The sequence below is a fragment of the Typopeltis vanoorti genome, chromosome 17 (genome assembly GCF_054136105.1).
Source record: "Typopeltis vanoorti isolate ZY-2024b chromosome 17, IOZ_Tvanoo_1.0, whole genome shotgun sequence".
NCBI classification, from domain to species: domain Eukaryota; kingdom Metazoa; phylum Arthropoda; class Arachnida; order Uropygi; family Thelyphonidae; genus Typopeltis; species Typopeltis vanoorti.
The window spans coordinates 63,819,740-63,843,780 of record NC_143565.1 but is presented as its reverse complement, the minus strand read 5'-3'; the positions used below and the strand labels follow the sequence as shown (position 1 = coordinate 63,843,780).

General features: G+C 34.7%; 1 protein-coding gene across 1 annotated transcript in view; it reads left to right on the top strand.

Moving 5' to 3' along the window:
• Positions 1-7,052: 7,052 nt before the first annotated feature.
• Positions 7,053-24,041, top strand: part of LOC150097445 (transmembrane protein 59-like) — a 99,445-nt gene continuing 82,456 nt past the window's right edge. Inside the window, exons 1-2 of the mRNA XM_090407199.1 lie at positions 7,053-7,366; positions 22,840-22,948. Coding sequence (XP_090263325.1) covers positions 7,241-7,366; positions 22,840-22,948 — 235 coding nt within the window. The 5' untranslated portion in view covers positions 7,053-7,240. The remainder of the gene's footprint in view (positions 7,367-22,839; positions 22,949-24,041) is intronic.

The window sequence follows — 24,041 nt, the reverse complement described above, 5'->3', positions numbered from 1 at the left end:
CATAGGAGCTAAGTTCACATTATGGGAAAAATACCAAGAATAGTGATCGGAGCTTTCCCCACCCTTACTATGAGTTGCCTCAGTGCTGCACTACCAAATGGGTCAGTTGCACTATCCAGGTATTTGCTTACGCTTGGAATCGCCGAACTTTATATAGTTTCTATATTTGGCATGAAACTCTTTGAGTTTCTTATTCAGCTAAGAAACAATATGGCATGTAATATCCCTTAACTTAAATAAATTGGTAACACTCTCAAAAAAATGTATGTTTTTGATATTGTTTGTTTCTCTATACACAAACTTGTGAAAATCATCTTTCATTCCTTTCACAAGGATTGTTATAATAATTATTTATTTTATAGTGTTAATATGCAATCAATTTTTCTCCTTGCTCCATAACAAATTTACTAAAGAAAAAAACTATTTCCACTGAAACAACAGAACTAGGCACTGCAATATAAACCGTGACTTACGTTTCTCAAAATAAATTTTTCATTGTGAATGTTTGAAATTTTCTTTTGATTTAGCACTAACAGAAGTCTCATGAAACCTTCCAAAATTCTTTTATTTTTCATCAATGTAAATTTTCAGAATGCAAAATTCGTTCAATAAATTAACGATCTTTGATTATAACATGACCATCTTATAATGTAGACTGGATGTATAACTGTCAAGCTAATGATGATATTTTTCCATTCAATTTTTTTATTCAATGCTGTCCAGGACTTAGAATTAAATTGTTTGAAAGATGAGTTCATTCGTGTATGTATTCTAATACTGTATTATAGAATTTGTCAACATAAAATGTAAATCGTGAATGCATCAGAAACCGCAATTAATCAAATTATGTAATAATCTGATTAATGACGTTGCATATAAATTATCCATTATGCTTCATTTTGATCCCAGTTATTATTTCAAATATAATGCATCTTGTCTTTCAGTTCTCTTCACTGTAGATGATAGATTGACTGTGTAAGAAATGAATTAGTATAAGCGAAAGCAGATCTCTCCCCACAAAGAGAGAGAGAGAGAGAGAGAGAAAGAGAAAGTTAATACAGTTGGACATTTATCGACAAACGAAAAACATAATTTAGATAATATAAAAAAATAAAAAAATAAAAAACAGTTCGATATCCTCTTCATCTTTAGTAGTTGGGTATTACACTTAAAGAAAAGAAAAAACCAAAGCATTAAAAACCCAAGTGATAGCAAATAAAGTTGATGCCTGAAGTACTTTCAGGGCTGGGGCAACTCTGAAAAAGGTGATATAAGTTCTCATCACTTTCCTTAGTATCTCCAATAATGTAAAGCACATCTACTTGCAGTGCAGACACGTATAATACTATGCATTCAGGGAAGGATCACTACCCAGACCGGTTTCAGGTGAGAAAGTAAAGATACTCTCATCGGTCTAATGAAAAATAAAAGGGATCAGAACGCCCCTGAAGAGAAGAAAAAGAAGGCCAAGGAAGTGACATAGAGGTTAAGGTGGGATACTGGGGGGAGAGGGGAAAAGGAGAGGAAAGGGAATGGGATGGGATGGGAAGGAAAGGGAAGGGAAGGGCAGGTGGGTAGTAGGGAAGAAGAAGAAAAATAGGCCTCAGCTCATAATGCTCATCTTGCTAGCTCAATGTTCGACGACTGGTCCGCCCCTTCAGGGCAGACCGCCTCGAGTAGGCCTGCGCTGCCCGAGTTCTTCCTCCAAGTTAACCCCCGTGGGAGACCAGGGAACAGATTGAACTGGGATAAACTCAGTGGTTAAATTCAGCCAGGGCCCCGGAATTTTGTGATAAATACCAATGCATAAATACTGGGCAACGGTATTTATGCACTGGACCCTGAACATTTTTTGGTTTTGTGACTTTTCTCCCTTTACGGTAATTAAACCTAACATGAAACAGACAGCAATAGCACGTTATTAAGACGTGCATATGATCGGTGCGGTATTAACAAAAGATCTCTCAACCGAAAGATAAAAGCATAGCCGACAATTAAGTTGAAAGGCTAACTCTCTTCAACCAAATTCCATATGTGAAACTGCCATAACAACATTCACTATATATATATATTTCTTAGTTTTAACACGTTACGAAATTTAGCACGTTCAGTTGAATTTTATTGCTGCCTTGCAGAAAGCTAACTCATGCACATCTGATTAATAATAATAGTTTTTAGTTAGATACTGTGTTTGCCAGTGCAACATATGGTTTTGCTTGAGTATACAGTATAGTTTCTTTTTTAGAGGACATGCAATTCATTAATTAGTGTCGTTTTTATCCCAGTTGTCTCTAATTGTACTATTTCTTGAGAAATATATTACATAGAATGCTTGTACTTTATTCACTGACATAATAAAAGTACTTGTTTTTCTTGCCTCTGCATTATAGTGGCTGTTGTGGAGGGCATGTTGTTTACCACTGCAAGCGAGTTGCTATCCCCCGACATAAATGTATTTAAGCTTTTTTTCATATGCAAGGTATGTGCAAAACTTTTTAATTTCTTTTTTTTTTGAAAAGTAAAATCAGGGGTGCGAGTTATATGCGAGGGCGAGTTATATTCGAGTAAATACGGTATTTCAACTATGGATAAGTACATTCCTTAGCTCGGATGACTGTGATAATACAAAACGAGTTTGTAATGACAACTTGTGTGTAGTTTTTGAAGATAGAGAGAGAGGGGGGGTCTGTAACGAATCCAGAGAAACAGAAATTCCCATCAATTGCAAAGTGATAATATTAATACATTGAACAAAAGGAAAGATTTGCTGGACACTCGACCAGTAGATTGCATTCAAAGGTAAATATAATTGGTTATTATGTAGGAACATTTTTCTGTTTTGTGACTTTTCTCCCTTTACGGTAATTATGCCTACATTATTTTGTTATTATTCAACAATTATTTACAGTTTTGAATGTGTATATAAAGTCAATACCAGCAGTCACCTAATTATGAACGCGTGATGAAAGGGATGGGGAGGTTTAGAGCTTCCCTGGATAGCATTCAATGGTAAACACAATTGGTTATTTTGTATAGGACCCCAGAACTTATTCCTGAGGTGTAGAATTTAACCACTGGAAAAATTCATAATGGATGCAAAGACTAGAATGCTGGCTAGGAGTGGAGATGCTGCTACAGATGGAGATGTTGAAGTAGAAGCAAACAGAACTTGATGGTGTTATTTCTGTTAGTGCACAGGATAGGAGGTGTACACCACTGGATATTAAATCTGGTTTTACCCAAAGCCTCTCTCTCTCTCTCTCTCTCTCTCTCTCTAGATGTAGGAACCTCCTCAAAGAGCTATAAAACTTGTAGAGGATGACTCGGGAGAGTTGCAACTGACTGGGAGGATTAGCATTGTTAGGGGATTTCTTCCTTACTTTCCAGATGTGGTATTTTATCTCATTAATGATGAATACCACTAACTGCTGCTTGTTGGTGGCTGGTGGAGCAAACTGCAGGTGGATGATTTGTTCCTGCAGTAAGAGGGGGATGGATGTGTGGCACGTCGCTTAACATCCTCCAGATGATGTTGGATAGAGGACACTTCTAGACTGCATGCTCTATGGTGTCCAAGCTCTGGCAGAAGTCACAAAAGGGGTTCCTGATGTTGTGGAACCTTCAGATGTTAAGGTTAACTAGAAGGTGGCCATAGGCTATCCTGCAAGCCAGGTCTGTTCTCGATGGGTAGCCTTGATGTTTGGAGAGGTGGCCGAAAAGGATTCTCTTGTTGATCCCTAAATCCAAAACATCGGTATGGAGGATGTTGAAGAAATGGTGATATCAGATGTGGCTGTTTCGAATCTCGGTGGTGTTAACATCCAATGAGCAGAGTTGTTCTATAAGCTGGCAAAGTCTGTTGTATTCCTGCAGAACAATCTCTGTTTTGGGACTTTGATGGTTTGTGATCCCAAAAAGGAGAAGTGTGAAACCTAAGAAATACTGTACAGGATAGCTGCAAGGATGGTTGGTTTTCAGTGTCCTGTTAAGATGGAATGCGGTATTACCCAGATATCTGATGTTAAGGATGGGAAGACTGAAGCCTCCCCAGCTTCTCTGGAAGTTGAAGGATCTTGATATCAACTTCCTGGCTTACCAAGAGTTGCCCTGGTCTTGCACTACTTTGAGGGTCAGCTAGACTTCTAATACGTGCAGGTGCAAACTTGACTTGTTTGTCTGTTTGCTTACTTGGAAAATGGAGTAAAACCAGGTTTAAAATATCTTGGTATTTTTAACATATATATATATATATATATATATATATATAAAGATTATTTTACACAATTTTGTATGACAATTTTCCATACTCCATACTTTAGGAATAGTAAGAACAACGTCGTTAAGGTTTAAATTTGGTCTGTGTAGTAGGGCTTCAGCACTTTCTTTATATAAACGTTCATATTTATATAAAGATCTGTGTAAAAGTTTCAACTTCTCCCAATGGATCCAATGATTTGGAATTTCAACTCCGTGTTGGGAGAGACTGGATTTCTGCAGTTTGAAAAGACGAATGTGGTTTTGATGTTCCGAGATACGTTTCTGAACAGGCCTACCTGTCTGACCAAAGTAGAACAATTTGCATGACCATGGGATCTCATAAATGCCAGGTAACATCAGAGGTGAGAGTTTTTTCCTTAGCAGAAGGTAACAGGTTATAGATTTGGTTGATAGGTTTGTAAGTAGTGGCAAAATTGTATTTCTTCATAATTTTTGAAAGACGTTCGGAGATGCCTTTGACGTAAGGTATGGGAATCCTATGGACTTCTTCCTCTCTGGGTTGATGTGTTGGAAGGTGACTGATGATTTTTTGAGTTGTTTTAAGATTATATCCATTTAGTACGGCTATATTCTTGAATTTTTCTAGTTCTTGGTTTAGAGAATCTTCAGAGGAGCAGAATTTGTGTGCTCTGGAAACTAGTGATTTAATGATGCCAAATTTCTGAGATGGATGATGAGTGGAACAATTGTGAATGTAGCGACCTCAAAATGTAAGCTTGCGATTGACAGTGGCGGTGGAACCGTCTTTTCTTTGAATGTGTAAATCCAGAAAGGAGATACCCTGTGGAGATTCTTTTTCTAGCGTAAAGTTGATGCGAGGGCGAAGAAGGTTTTTTTTTATCTAGAAACTGTTGTAATCCCTGTTCGGGATGATCCCAGACTACAAATACGTCGTCGACATGTCGTAACCAAATTTTTGGTTTGGGTTCAAAAGTGAATATTTTTTCTTCAAGGTGTTCTAGAAACAAGTTTGCTAAGTTTGGTGATAAAGGAGATCCCATTGTTGTTCCTTCTTCTTGCTTGTAAATTTGACCTTTCCAGGTGAAGTAACCAGATGTAATAACAAATTTGAATAATTCAGCTATATCAGAAGGAAATATCTGAGTTAATAATTCTAGTGTTTCTTTGTGTGGAATGTTCGTAAAGAGGGAGACAATGTCGAAGCTAATGAAAAAGACAGTTTTTAACAGTTGAATGTCTTTTATTTTTGCATGAAACTCTGTGGAATTTGATTGACGAGGCTGAGTGGCCTATGTGAGGATGGAGAAGGTTTGATAAGAATCTTGTTAACTTGTAAGTTGGACTGCTAATAGAATCTACGACGGGTCTGAGTGGAACATTAATTTTGTGAAGCTTAGGTAAGCCATAAATTCTGGGAGGTCTAGCATGGTATGGCTTGAGTTTTTTAATTGTTTCATCATCTAAGGAGGAGGTTTCATCAAGTAACTTGTTTAATTTCCTGAGTTGGCGTTTTGTAGGATCATAATCCAGTTTGGCGTAAGTATTACGATCTCGGAGTAATAAATTCATTTTTCGGTCATATGAATTGGTATCAAGAACCACAGTGGTATTTCTGTTGTCAGCTCTAGTAATGATTATATTTTTATTACGTTTTAAGGATGTAAGGGCTTTCAATTCTGATAGTGGGATATTTAAGTCCGAAAGTTTAGCATCGTAGATTACCTTTGCTACAGCGAAACAAAGTCTGTTGGCTTCAGTAGTGGAAAGATGCCAGATGTTTCTCTCTGTGTAATGTATGAAATCTAAATATGGGAAACAGTTGGGTGAAATCGCAAATTTATGACCTCTTGCTAGAACATTTAATTCGTCTGTTGTTAGTGGACAGTTTGATAAATTGACTACCCATTTTTCCGTTGGTAATTTGTTAGTGATCTTTTTTGATCGATTTAGCAGATTAAGGTATTTATTATGAAGATTATTATTTTTTTTTTTTCCAGTTATATTTAATTTACTTCTATAACACGTTACTGCACGTATATTGAGATTCCGTAGTAATCATGCGCCTAACTGTATGTTATTCCTAGTATTGTTTGAACTACTGTACTGATGATGTCCCAAGATACTTCAGATGAAATATTTACGAATTAAATAGTCATTACTATGGTCAGTACGTGTGTTTATAGTGATGAATTCACCACAGGTTTCGTTATATAAAAACGTGATGTTTTAATCTTCCCTGATACTTGGGTTACCTTCATTGTCCACCGGATCAGTGACCGCTTATAAGTCTCAGCATTCTCATTTCAGTCATGTCCATTCTCTTCTCCCATCACTCGGTGACCTGCCAGTTCTCGCTGTTATACGCGAGTGCCAGTCTTACTACTATTTTGTAGATCTGTCCTTTTAACTTGCTAGGTATTTTTGTATCACACAAGATACCTGAAACCTTTTCCCAGTTTATATTTACTTGATCCTCCTATTGAGTTCTGAGTCCAGATTTCCATCCCTTTTGACATATGATCCTAGTTATGTGATCCTAGACAGTTGGCATCTCTGTGCCCTTTAATGTTAACCCTTCCCCGTTGCTGCGTTCTGCAAGACATATAATTAGTCCTATTTTCACTGATTCTCAAACCGCTGATTTCTAGAGCTTTCCTTCATTGTTAAAGTCTTTCTTCTGTTTCCTCTCCAGACTTTGTGAAAATCGTTACATCATAAGCAAATTTTTAATATCGTAGATTTTTTTTTAATATCATAATATCGGAGATTTAGATTTTGTGTACTAATAGATGGCGTTCATACCATTTCGTCGTTTTGTAATGTTGTTCTCTGATTCTACCTTCACGTAATAGAAGTCGTAGTTGTTAATTCGTCGACCGTGCTTTATTAATGGTGAACTGATTCCATGTCCATTGTTTATGTTGTGCAATACAATATGAGTGCATGCATACATTTACATATTGAATCTCCATAATATTACCGTAACATTATAAAAATTACAATGTGTGTATATCTCTTAATAGTGTTTGTGTTTTGTCATATTGGTACTGCTGAAGTATTGCATGAATTATTTGAAAATGCTTCTGGATGTGAAAATCACTGTGATGATATGTATACTTCACCGACGGTAAGCCTAATTCGATGTTGTTATACAATAAATACAGCTGAGGTCAAGTTTCAGTTATATGAAACATGATTTGAGTTTAAGAGGGCACTCATTTAAAGCTACTGAATATAATTAAGTGAAATATTTGTTTCATTTCACATGTAGTTTTGAAATGGTATATTTTAAAATTATTTGTAATTCATTGCTTAATCGTTGTTATTTGATATATCGAATTAACCAATGCGAGTTGCAGTAAAACCTTTAAATGAATTCATGGCTATACACATGTACTTTCCTAGCATTGCTACACGACCCGTACTGAGCGTCCGGTTCTGGCAATTTTTCCACAAGTGTATCGCGAGATCAACGTAGACTGTGCATTTCCCTTTAAAATAATAATCACGACATAAATAATATTTTCAGCCTTTGCAATTAGCGATGTGTTTACGTTGCTTTAATTTCTCTTTTTGTTTTAAAAGTCATAATGTTAAAATATCAATCAGTAATCAACTGAATTGAGTGTGATCAATAGAGAGAGATTAGGATCATTAAGATTACTTTAGCTGATGTAACTAGAACAGGAGTAGGTGAGAGGGAGAATTTGGTGAGTGGAGGAGAAGTAATAAAGAGAATGAAAGTGACAAGAAGTTTTGAAAGAACAAGGTCAAGAGGAAATAAGAAGATGCCATGTGAGAGTAAGGAAGAGAGAGATGAGGAAAAGACATGAAACCAGGAGAGTGTTGCAGAAGAGTGTAGAAAAGGAGGGAGTGAGAAATGTGCTGGTTTGGTTGTGAATGAAGTTATGAATGGTATAATATGTGGTTATTCAATGATTAAAGACAAGCAACCTGAGGAGTGCTTGTCTTTTGGAACAATAAAGAGGGTGACTTTAGTGATAATGAGAGGGCATGATGTAAAAGAGAAGATATAAAAGAAAAATCCTTTGTCATGTGATGTAATCAAAAATCAGGTAGCAAAGGATTTAAGAGCAATGTTAGATATTTTGAAGAAGAAAAGTGTCAGAGGGAACATAGTGAGTCTGCTGTCCTTTTTTGATATCTATGAGTTAAGTAAAAGAGCAGTAATAATGAAAATCTGATTGCAAGAATGTGTAAAAAAAAAAAGAACTCTGGAATATGTTTATGTTTGGAGTGTATTTGATGGCAAAAGAGAGCTATATGCAAGAGGTGGAGTGCGTCTGAACATGGAAGGTCATAAGGATTTGAAGAGGTTTTTTAAGCAAGGTTGAAGTATTTGGGCAGGGACAGTAAAATTGTTAAGATTGAGAGGGAGTTAAGAGGCTTATGTAGGGAATCTATTTTAGGTATTCATTTATCGTGGAATATTTTAGAACATAGAGCTGATAAAAATCATTATAGGGCTATTGTGAATACTGAAACTACAAGAATGTATATAAGGTGTAAAGATGGTATGAGAATTAAAGGGAATCTACAATTTTTTTATACTAATGTAAGAAGCAGTTGAAATAAGAGGCAAGAGTTTTTGCCATTAGTCAGTGCAATCTCACCAGAAGTTATAGGCTTTAGTGAAACTTGGCTGACAGCAGATGTGGTTACTGGAATTGAATGTGAGGGGTATAGTATTTTTAGGAAGGATAGAGAAGATAGAACAGGGAGAGGAATGCTGCTGATAGCTGAAGAACTGCAGCAAAAAAAAAAGTAGGATGGCAAGAAGACAGGTATGTGAGTAGTAGTTCATTTGAAGGAAACTGGTGTGATTGGTTGGCCTGGTTGGTCAAGTGGTTAGCATATCCTCTCTCCAGCCAAAAGGCTGCGAGTTCGAATCATGCTGTGGGCATGGATGTTTGCGATTTCTGTGAAATAGTAGGGGTTGTGGTCGACTGTAGATGTCATTGGTGTAGATGATGAAGGTAGTTGCGGTTAGTGGAGTGGTGGAGGCGGAGAGTTGTAAAGTAGGTGTGCCCTCCCTCGATGAGTCTTTTGACTCCCTAGAGGTGTTACATAATAATAATAATAATAATAATAATAAAATAGTGGCTATTGGAACAAATATACAGTTGTTGCTGCTATAGGCCACAGGGTTCAGGGGTGATGTGGAAGACATGTATCAGCAAATTAGTACAATGAGTGCAAGTTGAATAATTATTATGGGGGATTTTTACCACAGAGATGTCGACTAGAAAGAGGAAAGATCTCATGTCTCATGGTAAGAGGAGAAATGGAATTTATGCATCTTCTAAGAGATAATCATTTGAAACAGTTTGAGACTGATAGGACTCATGGTGTGTGATGGTGTTGGATCTGATCATAGGTTCAGATCTGTTCATAAGTAAGGTGTTGATATTACCTCTGATTTGTGAGAGAGAGTGATCCATGTGGTATTGACTCAGGAGGTTGCAATTTTTTTTTTTTTTTTCTCTTAAGAAAGGATATATGTGGAATTATAGGGCATGTGATTATAACAAGCTTTGAAAGCAGCTTGCAGCCACCCATAGTATAAGATTTTGCAGGAGAAGGATGGTAGCAGCACATGGGATATAGTTAACAGGAATCTGAAGGAAGCAATATTGGAATGTATTCCCATTGTCAGGAAGATAAATAAGGTAGGTGTTAGATGGATGAGTAGTATTAGGTGTTATCTGCCAAAAAAGAAAATGTTATGGAGGTTTTACAAGGTGGAAGGTGATCGCAACCTCACGAGTAGTACAAAGCTCTGGCTAAAAAGGTTACCAGCATAATAAGGAAGGCTAAATCAGATAGACCTTAGCCAACCAGGTCAAAGGAAATTTTGAAGAATTATTTCACTCTGTGGTAAGTAAAAGGAAGAATGGCTTTGGAAAAGAAACTTTAATGGGTGCTGATGGTAGTGAGGTGACTGAATCAGATGTAATAGTAGAGTTTGAATTCAGAGTTCAAAATTTTTTATTAGAGTTCAAAAGTCTATGAAAGTTTATTAGAGTTCAAAAGTCTATGAATATCACCTGAATGAGGATATTTCTGTGTCTTATGTAGCAATAACTGATATGAGAATTGAGGTTAATGAATCGGAGATACTTAGGATATTGCAGAATTTAAATGCAATTACTGCTGTGGGCTTGTTTGGGATATTCACCTGGGTATTACATGAATGTGCAAAGGAATTGTCAGTGCCTCTTACTTTGCTATTTAATTTAAGTCTGAGCTCTGGTAAAGTTCTTATGGTGTGGAAGGAGGGTAAAATGACAGACCAGTTGTCATCTTGGAAGTGGTGGTAATATTATTGGAAAAGTTGGTTAAAGACAATTTTGGAATGGGTGGATAAGAATATATACTCTTTGGGAGGTGACATGGTTTTATTAAAGGTTTTGCCTTAGTAATTTATTAACTTTTTATAATAGTGACAGCTGAGTTGGACAAGGAGAATGGCTATATAGTGATACTGCTGGATTTTGGTAAAGTGTTTGACAGGATACTCCATGGAATACCGTTATGCAAACTGGAACAATGGGGATGGATATATATATATTTTATTTATTTATTTTTTTTTTAATGTTGAGCCCATACATGAGAGGTTGGTAGATCAACCGATAGTACATTATTACTGTGTATGGGTTGGGAAAGAAGGTATTTGTTCACATTGGATTTGAATGACTCTATATTGTATTCCTTAGGGAACACATCAAGGGGAAGACTGTTCCATAGTATAGCAGTTGCAGGGATGGAGGGGAAGAAGAAACTTGTTCTGTGGGTGATGAGGATACAAGAGTGGCTCATATACAGATACCAAAAACGGTGTGCCACAAGCTCTGTGCTTGGACTATTATTGTTTAATTTGTACATAAATGATATAGAAAATGATTTGAAGAGAGATATTGAGTTGTTTTTTGATGATGTAAAGTTGGGCAGCATAATAATTAATCAAGCTGATGTTAGTTTGCAGGATGATTTAAATAAGCTGGCACTATGGCCAAAAGTTAATGGATTTCAGTTTAATTTAGAAAAGTCAGGTTTTGCAGTTTGAGATTAAAAGATTATAGGCTATGTACTGCATTGATGGAACTGTACTCCACGAAATTGATGAGGCTAGGGACTTAGGAGTGTTGGGGAATAGAGTTGAAGTTCAGAGAACATATTATGGTGTTCAAGGTAGCTTATAGGATTACTTGGTTATTCCTCATTATAAGACTATTGTTCCCACATCTCTGATTGTGCAACAGAAGGAAATGCTGAAGAAGAATCTTCAGAATGCTTAATTGTATCCAGAAAAGAGCTGTTTGCTTAATAGATCTCCCCCCCCCCCCCATTTTTTCTTTTTCACTGACTTCTTCCAACTCTTTCCAGGAGATGCTCTGTTTCTGCGTTGTCTTTTCTATAGGTATTTCCATAAATGCTGCTCCCCCTGAACTGACCACCATTCCTCCACTTTCCTTTATTCATGTATAACCATGGGTAGCGTCTGGTCACCTTCCATATATGGTTTAACTCCAAACTCACTGAACCAACTTGTCATTCTTTTTCTTCATTCTATGTACCTCTGTTCTTTGAACTGTCTTCCCAATGTAATTTTTCCCAGTGAATACAATCTCCAACTCTTCACAAAACAACAGATTCCTTTCTTCTCTCTAATCACTTTCCTACACATGGCTGTTATGTTATAGGTTATAAAATCTTTCATGCTTGGATAGATAGATATAGTCAAGACATAATCAAGAGCTATAACAACTGTATACCTCCACTGTTAACTGACAAAATATTAAGGCTTACGAGGTGAGATTATTTGAACATGTGGAAAGAATAGTCAAAGAAGTTAAGATGAGATCTGATAGAAGGAGATCTAGAGAGAAACTGGTGGTAGTAGATGGTTAATATCTGAAAATACGTTGCTAAGTTGAGAATTTTGAAATTAGACTGCAAAAAAGAGTGGCAAAAGGTTCTTGCAAAAAAAATTGTAGAAGAGTAAATTGTATTTCAGTGGTGTTCAACCTTTTTTGCTATGCGAGCTATTTTTCTATAAAAAGTTATTCGGCGATCTACTCTCTTATATAGATCACGTTCCCCCAACCTGATATCTGATTATGCACAAATAAAGAACTAAAAAAAAATACACAACTAAAAACTTTATTTGTGTATTAAAAAATTTATCTATTTAATTATTTTAATACAACAAAAAAAAATATTGGAATAAAATATTTAATTCTCTATTTTGGAAAACCAAAGTTAGAAAAAACAACAGATTGATTACAAACTCATAAGTTACAGGAAATGCTGGTTGATTAAAAGAAAAAAAAAAGTTAATGTGAAATTTGGCATTGTTTGGATCTCACAATATTTTCATAGTCAAATTGATATGAAGAAGTGACCAATTGCAGACAATCATCCAAATGATCATTTGTAATTTGGTTTCTTAATTGATTTTTTATGACAGTCATATTTGAAAAAGCGGATTCTGACAAGTATGTCGATCCGAAACGCGACAGAATTTTTCGTGCAACATCAGTTAATATTGGGAATTTTTCATGTGCATACTTCCAAATTACTTCATTGTTTATTGATTTTAAATGTAAACTATTCTGAATTTGGTTTATATCAAACAGCCCACTAATTTTATTTGAAATTTCTGTGATGGTCAAGTTTTCTTGAAATGGATTATTGATAAAAGATACAATCATTTCAGTTTTATTAAAATCTTTAAATCTTGAATTTATTTCTTCCTCAATTAATTCTATTTCACGAATAAATTCTTTTAAATCATAGCGAAACATTTCTTGATTTTGTTCAAAAAATTTTAATAAATATGGGAGATGTCTAAATTCGCAGTCATTCATATTTTTCTTTAATAAAAGTAAGTATTGTTGGAAAGTTTTTATTGAACTTAACATGTCAATTAAATTTTTATCTCTGCCTTGTAACTCTAAATTTAAATTGCTTAATTTCATACAGAAATCTACTAAAAATGATAAGTGTAACAACCATCTTTTATCACTCAATTGTGGATAAATATCTCCTTTTTCATCAAGAAATGTTTTATATCGTTAATTAATACAAGAAATCTTTCTAAAAATTGACTTCATCTTTTATCACTCAATTGTGGATAAATATCTCCTTTTTCATCAAAAAATTTTTTATATTGTTAATTAATACAAGAAATCTTTCTAAAAATTGACTTCATCTTTTATCACTCAATTGTGAATAAATATCTCCTTTTTCATCGAGAAATATTTTATATTCTAATTAATTAATACAAGAAATCTTTCTAAAAATTGACTTCTGCTGAGCCAGCGAACATTATTGTACAACAGAAGTTCCCTATCATCATCTGCCTGTAATTTAAATAACCGCCATTGCAGGGCTTTTCCACGAACAGAATTTACAATTTTAAATGTAATATCCAAAACAACTTTTGTGTTTAATCTTTTACTACACAGTACTTGTTGGTTGGTGAATAATACAGTGGTACGTTAAAAAATCTGGATATTTGTCATCGTTTTTACATAATGAAGCCTGATTTATTACCTATCATTGCAGGAGCACCATCAGTAGTAATAGACACAAGTTTAAAAAGCAGAAGTTTGTGTTGTTTCACAAATTCATCAAATGCCGAAAAAATGTCTTCTCCCCTAGTCCTTCTCAATAATGGTATAATTTTCAAAAGTTCTTCTTTACTTGAATAATCTTGGAATGCCATGCGAATAAATACCATTAACTGAGCAATATCAGGGGAGTTGTTTGATTCATCAAATTGTAATGAAAACTCAATACACTGGTGAATGTCTGACATTAACCTGGCCTGGAAACTTTTCTCCGGCAATTGGAACTCTTCCTCTTTGCAATTTGAGACCTTGTCTGCAGCTAGAAGTAGTAGTCTCTCTCTAGCGACATCTCGAACCGAGAAGCTCCTTTCTGGAAGTGGGAAACTCATCTCTCAAGCAACGTGGATCCGGGTAGTCTCTCTGACGGCGACTCTCGGCCGGGTGGCCTCCTCTCTGACAGCAATTATGGAACCGTGATCCCTTCTTGCTTCAGTCCCTTTTTATTAGGCCTCCTCTGAGACCTCGCATGAAGTTTGGCAACCCCCAAACAATCGGTATGAGTCTTTCATCTTAAGTTTCAAGTTTGGCACGCCTTTTTTTCTCCTCCGCTTTCTTTTGATTGTAAGTTGCTGGCCCATTGCAAAATTTTTTGAACTCTTTCTGACTGACTTCGGAGATGTTTACACTTAGAGCCTGCAAGCCTTTCTCATACAAGTTTCAGTAACAATCTTTCTAATGCCGCCATGTACAGCTTCGGCGACAAAAACATTGCCTTTGTTTTTAACACTCTAACATATTCAGTATTATTATTAAACATATTATTAAAGCAGTATATACAGTTAGCTTCAAAAGAGTTATTTACAAAAACATCTAATACAAACTATACCGAGACAAGTTTATTTTTTTACAATATTCACATGGGACTTAACCTAAGTAAAAAAATCGATGTAATGTGCTTTGGAATATTTAATATTTAAGCTACAATCGAGTTTTTACACTTTGCTTATAATCGTATTCACTCGGCTCGCTGTTTGACTTCCACCGATCCAAATTAATTCATTTACCCGGACTTATAAGAAAATTACTGATTTGACACTTTTAACGAAAAATAAATAAACAATAGCAATACACTTAAAGCGAATTTAAAATAATACAAAATAACGATAAATAAAATATTATGTTTTCAGTTTTAATTAAATTTGTAAGTAAGGAGGAATACACAAGAGATCGACCAAAAATCGCTCCGCGATTGACAGGTTGAACACCTCTGGTATATTTGATTACATGTATGTGCTGCATAGCATTCAGTTTCAGTATTATTATTATTATAGCAATGTTTAGACTAATTTTTACTATTTAATACACCGTTTTGCTTGTTATAACAGGACATTTTTATTAGTGAAATAATTCAAAATGATAATTGTTCCCAGGGGTGATAGAATTTAATTTGGTGTTTAGGATCAATTGAAATTTGGAGTTAATTCAGTTTAGTTTCAGTTGACCATATTAATGGCAAAATTAGGTGAAACAAAATTGTGTACATTATACTTATGACTCACACTATTAATGGGTTGGTAATACCCAACACATAGCCCCTCCCAACTGAATGTTACCTCCATGTTGGGTAGTATGAAGTAAACAAATGACTCTGACAACAACCACACATTAGTGGTATAACCGTAACATTTGGATTGGAGGAAATGCCATTCCTAAAGGTTTAATGATATGGATAAAGAAAGATGGAAAAGAAAATATACAAAAATATAACTAATGGAGCAAAAGATTTTTAGAAACAAAAAAATAGGCCATCTAACAATTATATGAACCTATTGCCTAACACAGTAGAAGATGAATAACTTTATAAATTATTGCAAGATATATTAGGTAAAATAAACCCAAAAATGCAAAAATCAGTGATATAGAGAAAATTTTCTTAATGAAAATGGAAAATGGTTAATAGAATATGCATCTTAGAATAATGTTTTTCCATTTTCATTCAAACAATTTTCTCTGCAGTCACTCATCACAGATGGTATTGATTCCTTAACATCTGTATGAATAGTTTCTTTAGACATAAACCTGCTCGTAAATTTACCTGGTCAGCTTCAGAACAAAAATCAATAACTGACTACTTGATAGTCAATAATGAACTGTCAAAATTAATAAACGATGTAAAAGTTGACAATATTAAGATCATCATTTAGTAATTGGAAATATAACAATCCCATCAAACTCCAAAAGAAAAGAAAATAGTAATGAACATGAATTATAAAATAAATACATTACTACAAACGGAAAAAAAGAATACCTCTCAAGAAAACAAATACTTAAACAGAATGGAAATAGCAGATAGAAGCATGAAAAATTTTGACACTAATTGTACACAAATCAGCAGGAAAAAAAAGCTGGTTAAAAATAAAAATTGGAAAAGAAATCAAGGACTCCAAATATGAAATGATGAAATCATGAATATAATTAAAGCTAAAAAATCTTATTAAATGGCTTACTTTAAGGAAACTGGAAGACAGAATATAAAGAGGAAAAGAGCAATAGCATAAAGACAGACTAGAAAATGTCACAGAAAAAGTTGGATAATTATATTAGTAAATTAGAAAAAGAAATATATAAAGTTTTTATGGAAAGAAACAATAATAGTGAAGAGATAGATGACCAACAATGAATAGATTGTTATTATAAACTCTGGCAAGGAATTAGTCAGAATTATTAATTAAAAGACATTTTAGAAAATGAAACTGCTAATAGACTCCCAAATAACATTACATCAGAAGCATTAAAAGAAATTGAAATTTTAAAAATGAAAAAAAAAAAAAGAATGAAAATCACCAGAAGATAAAATCCAATAGAACTGATAAAGTATGCAGAAAACAGATTTAACCAAAGATTTCTTACATTAACCTCCCTACCGGCCGATGTGGATGAAATAGTGACACCAAATTGCACTTCTTATCCATGTTATTCAATGGGTGTTAGAGCTTCGTGTCCAGATTTAGCTGAACGTCTATAGATGCCGTGGCAAGTTAGGGGGTTAATAAAAAAATATATATAACAATGAAAGAATACTCAATGATTGCAATCATGAACTGTGATTCCCTTCTTTAAAAAAGGAAGTAAAAACAACTGACAAACACAGGTTATAAAATATGCCAAAATTATTATTATTATTATTATTCAGGCATCCATGGAGTCAAAAGACTCATTGTCGGAGGTCCTTTCTAAGAAATACAAGTCTATCATACCACTCCTTAAATGCATTGACTGTTCTCACTCTCACCACTCTATCAGGCAATGCATTCCATGGTTCAACCACCCTCCATGCAAAGAAACCACTCCTCACCCTCTTTCTTACAATTTCCTTTCGTAACTTTTAGGGATGGCCCCTTGTCATGACTCCTTCCTGCTGTTCAACCAAGCAAAAGGACTCCCCAGTGTCAACCCTGTAACCATCTCTCAACAGTTTAAAAGTCTCAATCATATCACCTCTCCTTCTTCTATTCACTAAACTCTGCAGTCCACACTCCCTCAGCCGATCCTCATAACTAACATTGTACAGTTCTGACACCTTCTTTGTTGTCTGCCTTTGTACCCTTTCCACAATTAATTTATCCCCTTCAAATCCTGGGGACCAGATCTGAAAATAATAGTCTAAGTGTGGTCTGATCAGAGTCTTATACAACGGAATGATAACCTTTTTATCTCTGCAGGTCAGTGTCCTTCTCATTATTGCAGCAATCCTCTGTGTTACCTTCACTACCTTTGCAATATGTCCCCTAAATTTCAGGTTTCTATCAATCATCAACCCCCAGATCTCTTGTCTCTCCTGCTTCCCCCAGTTTAACTCCTCCAATACAGTATGCAGTGTCCCATTGATGTGTCCCAAACCTCAAGACCTTACATTTTGCTGCATTAAACTGACTCCCCCCATTCATTTGCCCATCTATCTAGCTTATTCAAATCCTCTTGCAGGGCTACCACATCTGCACTATTACTAATAATAATAGTGCAGATGTGGTAGCCCTGCAAGAGCTACCACATCTTCCCAGCTTTGCATCATCCACAAACAACTGAATATCCCCTTGCAATCCATGGACAATGTCATTGATATAAAGGTTAAACAATATGTCCCAGTACTGAGCCCTGTGGAGCTCCACTTCTAACCTTCTGCCTCTTTGATATTGCTCCACCATACACAACTCTCTGATACCTATCAGGCAGCCAATCCTGAATCCAGTTGACCAATCTGACATCCAGACCCATGTGCTGCAACTTGAATATCAGCTTATCATGTGGCACCCTGTCAAATGCCTTTGCTAAGTCTAGGAAAATGGCAGTACTGAAGAACAGAATGGCTTTAGAAAAAAATGATTCTGCATAGATCCTATGTTCACCCTCAAACTATGAAAAGAGAATTCAACTTAGAAATGCATCTAGCATTCATAAATTTGATAAGATAGACAAATATAAACTGATATATTAAAAAACCACTTACCTCTAAATTTATTAAAACTTCTTTACAGCCTATATGAGAAAACTAATTAGCCTAAAAGAAGGTGAGAACAGATCCAAAACATTTGAAGTAATAGGACTTGGATGTCACTATCTCCAGTATTAGATTAACATCTAATACTGGAGATAGTGTGGAATAGATGTGAATGAAATGATAAAAGAATGGAAGTTAACCAACAAGGAAGGAATCCAAATAAAAAATAATTTTATCTTAGTTATATCACTCTTTTCAGATAACCAAGTGAAATTTGGAATAACTGAGGACTATCTACAGAAAGCTGTATATAAACTGAATTTAGTAATAAAACAATATAATGTCAATCACTCAAGGAAAAAAACTAAAATTATGACATTCAGAGGGAAAAATGTCCATCGAAATTAAAATAGTAATTGACAATAAAATAATTGAAGTCTAACATTTTGGGGGTTATAAATTAAGCTACAGTGAAGTTAGGCATACTAAAGTTTAGTTATACTGCAGTCTATGAAGACAAAGACCGGGACATCCAAGAATCATCTATGGATTACTCGAGTGAGGAAGAACATGATGCCCCTGAGATCTTACAAGGTGAAGTGGAAATGGCACTGCGGGAAATGAAGAATGGAAAGGCCCCAGGAGAAGATAATAATAAATTTAGTTTAATCCTTTATCCAAGTGTGAGCAAACCAGGATAAAGGAAAAACACACTTGGATAAAGGATTAAACTAAATTTATTATACTCTAACCAAGTGAAAAATAAACTTTCAACCTAGGAGAAGATGGAATTATGGTAGACTTCTTAAACCTGGGAGGAAGCCCTGTCATCAAACAGTTGAGTAAACTCTTCAATAAATGCCTAAAACAGAGAAAAATGCCGAAAAATTGGAACAATTCACTTCTAATATTAATTTTTAAAAAGGGCAATAAGGAAGAAATTAAAAACTACAGACCTATAAGCCTACTCCCCACCATATATAAAGTTTTCACAAAAATTATAAATAATAGAATAAAATCTAAACTAGAGGGAATGCAATCCTGTGAACAAGCTGGATTAAGGAAGAATTACAATACTTTGGACCATATTCACACATTAAGAGACAGCTCATTGAAAAATCAATTGAATACAATAAACCCTTATGTCTGGCCTATATAGACTATGAAAAAGCATTTGATTCAGTTAAAACATCTGCAACACTAAAAGCACTTGAAACCCAGGGAACTGAGAAACCATATATTGAAACACTAAAACATATTTACAATAATGCAACTTCTGTAATTAAATTATATAAAACAGTGAAAAGTTCCCAATACAAAAAGGCATCTGGCAAGGTGACACCATATTATTTATAGCCCAAATTATTTATAGCTGCACTAGAGGAAGTCTTTAGAAGCCTTGATTGAGAAACAAAAGGAATAAACATGAGAAAGGCTGCATCATCCGAAATTTGCAGATGATATTGTCCTGATAGCAGATAATCTTGAAGATCTGGAAGAAAGGCTAAATCAGCTAAATGAAGCCTCCAGAAAAATTGGATTAAAAATAAATAGAGAAAAATCAAAAATAATGATGAATAAATACATAAACCATAGAACTATCAAAGTTGAAAACCATGAAATAGAACAAGTTACTTCATATGTATATTTGGGCCAATTGTTATCCTTTGAGGATTGCCAAAGAAAAGAGATTAAACGAAGAATTCACCTTGGATGGATGGCTTATGGGAAAATGAGAGACATATTCAGAAGTGACATCCCTATGAGTCTAAAAAGGAAAGCTTTCGACCAGTGCATACTTCCTGTCCTAACACATGGAGGAGAAACATGGACTTTAACAGAAGCCCTAAACAAAAAGCTGAGAACAACACAACATCGCATGGAAAGAAGTGTGCTAAAAATAACATTAAGAGATACGAAGACAAATATCTGGATAAGATCTCAAACAGGTGTCATGGATGTTGTAAATTATATTAAACAGGCTAAGTGGAGATGGGCTGGCCATATTGCCAGATGCAGTGATGGGAGATGGACTAGAAAAACAACAGAGTGGAGACCAATGGATGGAGCAAGACAAAGAGGAAGACCGAGAAGAAGGTGGAGAGATGAACTGGAACAAATTGCAGGAGTGAGATGGATGGGAGAAGCAGAAAACCAAGTGATCTGGAAAATCATGGGGGAGACCTTCGTCCAGCAGTGGACAGAACCAGAAGGTTGAAGAAGAAGTAGTTAGACATACCTAACAAAATTAAAAAAAATCTCCAAAGTTAATGGAATTATAAACAAAACATTAAAGCCAGCAATAGTCAAAAAAAAAAAAAAAAAAAAAAAGTAGTGAATATAGAATATATAATATTTTATCAAAATCATCATTGCTATATGGCAGTGAAGCATGGACAATAAGAGAACAATAAGAAAGTCACTGCAGCAGAAATGAAATATGTGAGGAAAACAGCAGGTTGTGCAATAAGAAATGAAAACATGCTTAACCATGCTACTGGCCAGGACGTATACATATGTCCAAGTTACCATGGATGCGAAGTGCATATTAAAATTGTAATACCATTGATATTACATTGAAATATATGATGGATATGAAGCGTATGGGATGCGTATTTGATCCATAATGGCCGGTGAGGTGGTTAAAGAACTAAATCACTAATTGAACGCTAATAATTGAAACAATAGAAAAATTCAAAACCAAATGGAAAGATCATCTAGAACAAATGGCATATGATAGAATACTCAGGAAAACTATATAAACTAAAGGATTGAAGAAACAGAGGCAGAGATGAAACACTAGGATGAGATGTTTTTCAAAGTTTTTTTGAAATTTCTAATGAATTTTTCTAATGAATTTGAAGTTTCTAATGAACATAACTAAGAACTTTGTCTGCTTTGCACATTTATTATTGCTTCACTTTTTATGTAAACATTCCTTTAGAAGAATCCTTGGAATTAATTTGGTAAAAGATTTTACTGCCAACATTATTTGGTTTGTTGACTTTGTTATTCATTTAGCTGTTTCACTTCTCAGAATAAGTTCTTACTAGCAGATAGAAGGCATGGGACATTTGTTGATAAAAATATTTCTCCTATACTTGCTAATTATTAATTACTCTTTCTTCTGCACTTGTTAATTATAGCGAAACAATGGCTTCTCCAATTCACCCTAAGCCTTCATTGTGATACCTATATATGTGTGTGGGTGATTGTTTGGCTAGTGTGTAACTGAACTCTGAGATGGATGGCATTCGTTCTAGGATATAGTGTATATTAGAAATGGAAGATAAAATAGTAATGCCTGTTTAGATCTCATTCTTTGACAGTAATAGGGGTGGGTAAGCTCTCAAATTTTAAAAATAATAGTCGTTATATTCAGACTCAAAAAAAACTGGTCCATAAAAACTCATCAAATAGCATACTCCTTTTGTCTCATCACACCCTTATTATTGAAATAAGAAATGAAGCACATCAAATCTGTTTTCTTTTCTGATGGTTGCAGTGTCTTCCATCAATAACAGGCTTCGGTTTTTTAAGAGAAGTAGACAGTGTAGCCCTTTTTTGCTAAAGGCACTTCTAATTGACTATTAAATAACCATGATTCTTTTCCATGATATTTTGGTTTTTGGTGACCTCTGTCATGTCTTAGAATTTCTTCATTTCTTAGTTCTGCAGAGGCTTCTGCCATTGTCCTTTCCTAATGTTTATCAGATCCCTTGCACCTGTGATTTTTGTTACTTTGGCCACTTCTGAAATTTGGCAGCTGTTCATCTCAAAGAACATTGAAATTACCTTAAATACCATGAGCTGGAAAATTATTGCTTCTAAATAAAAGTTTCTTTGGAAAAACACAAAATCCTATATAAAAGCCATTTCCTTATAGAGCAATTATACAGAAGAAGGGGAAAAAAGCTTTTCCAAAAACATTGTTTGGAATTATCATTAAAAAAAGGTTGAAGCATTGATGCATCAATAGCTCTGAGTTGACAGTTATCCTGTTAGTGAAAGTTATGCAGCTCAGTTCTGCTCATCATATTTTATTTTTTGAAACATTAGAACTTTAATGCAATATGTTACCATGTTACTCTGTTAACTCATAGATGAACATTCCAACATACTGGTATGTATATTGGAGGTGTCCTTGATATTTACATGAAAATTTTATAATAAACAATTTGTTATACAAGTTATCCACTGTTTCTTCATTTAATGGAAATGTGCTACAGGGTTTATATTTGTTAAAATATAAAATATAAATTCTGTGCATCAAAATTGTGACCTTTGCTATGGAGGGAAGGAAGGTGAACTTCTTGAGCCTATGTCATCATTAGTCCACCAACATTATTATTAGTCCATGTTTGGAATTATCATTTAAAAAAACCCTGCAAAATAAAAAATTAATTGAAAACTAAAGGAAAATGTTACAGTGATTTATAGAATAGTATGTCATTAAACATTTGATATATGCAAATTACATTGAAAGAGTTTTTTTCTGTGCTGTAGGAAAAGTGTTTAACCTGCTGCAAAAGAGGATGTAGGTTGTTTACAATGATTGACCTGTCTAAACATGACCAAAACAACCTCAACTTTACTGTTGAAACATGTCTTTCAGGTAAGTGTTTCATTTTATGATTACTATAACCATTAATTTTTGGCTACTGTCTTCTAAAAAAAAAAAAAATGCCTGTAATATAAAAAAAAAAAGTTGGAATCCTGTGTTACAATGTATCTATAAGAAATTAATTATTTTTTCTTCATTTAAGAAATAAAAATCTTCTGGATAGGAAGAAAAAATCAATCAGAGGACAAAGTCTCAGCTATTATCTCCTTGATGCTACTCTTTTTATTGTTTTTGCAATCCACATACAAGAGGTTTGAAAAAATTAATATGACAGTACTATTTGTGCACCAGAGAGAAAGAAGGGATCTGTTGACAGTTTTTGAACTTTGTGGAAGATAATGTAAGAGAGGCTGTTCCAAAGAACAAATATATTGAATGAAAGAAGAGGATGGTTCATGAGAGAAGTTGACTTAGTAAGTTTGAAGCTAAACAGTAAATGGATATTGATTAGAAAAGCAGCTTCTTGTGTTCTTATGTTTTGGAAGTTGCAGAGCTCCTCTGAACAATAACAAGGAGAGCTTCTAATAATTGTACACTGCAAGATTTGTAAAATGAAAAATGGTGTATACTGTCATATCATAGCTATGGATAGGATTTGCAGTCAGCAGAAGGTTGAAAGTACAGAGCCCTGGGATAATTCAGCATTCATGGAAGAAATCTGAGGAGAGAAAGTCATCAGCCATGACATGTAAATAGCAAACGGTGGAAGGATTCAAAAAGTGTAGATCATAAGATTGTAGCTTGCTGCTTGAACAGACCTCTGTGCCAGACCTGATCAGATTTTCTAGAAATGACAAGAGCAGCTACTTGAGTTTCTCTAAATGTTGCCATAGTTTGATGCCAAAGGCATTGGCTGTGGATTGAGAGTGCAAAATTCATATTGCTGGGATCATTGGTTAGTGGTCAACCTCCAAGTGGTGAAGAAGTTGATTGTGGATAGCCTCAACGAGTTTTTAGAACTGGGCAGTAGTTTGTTGCCTGGCTTATTGCTCCTTTTGGAATTAGCTATATATAGGCTTGTTTCCATGCTGTAGAGTTCATGCCAGTCAAGTAGAAAAGATTGAAAAGGTGATGTAGGATAGGT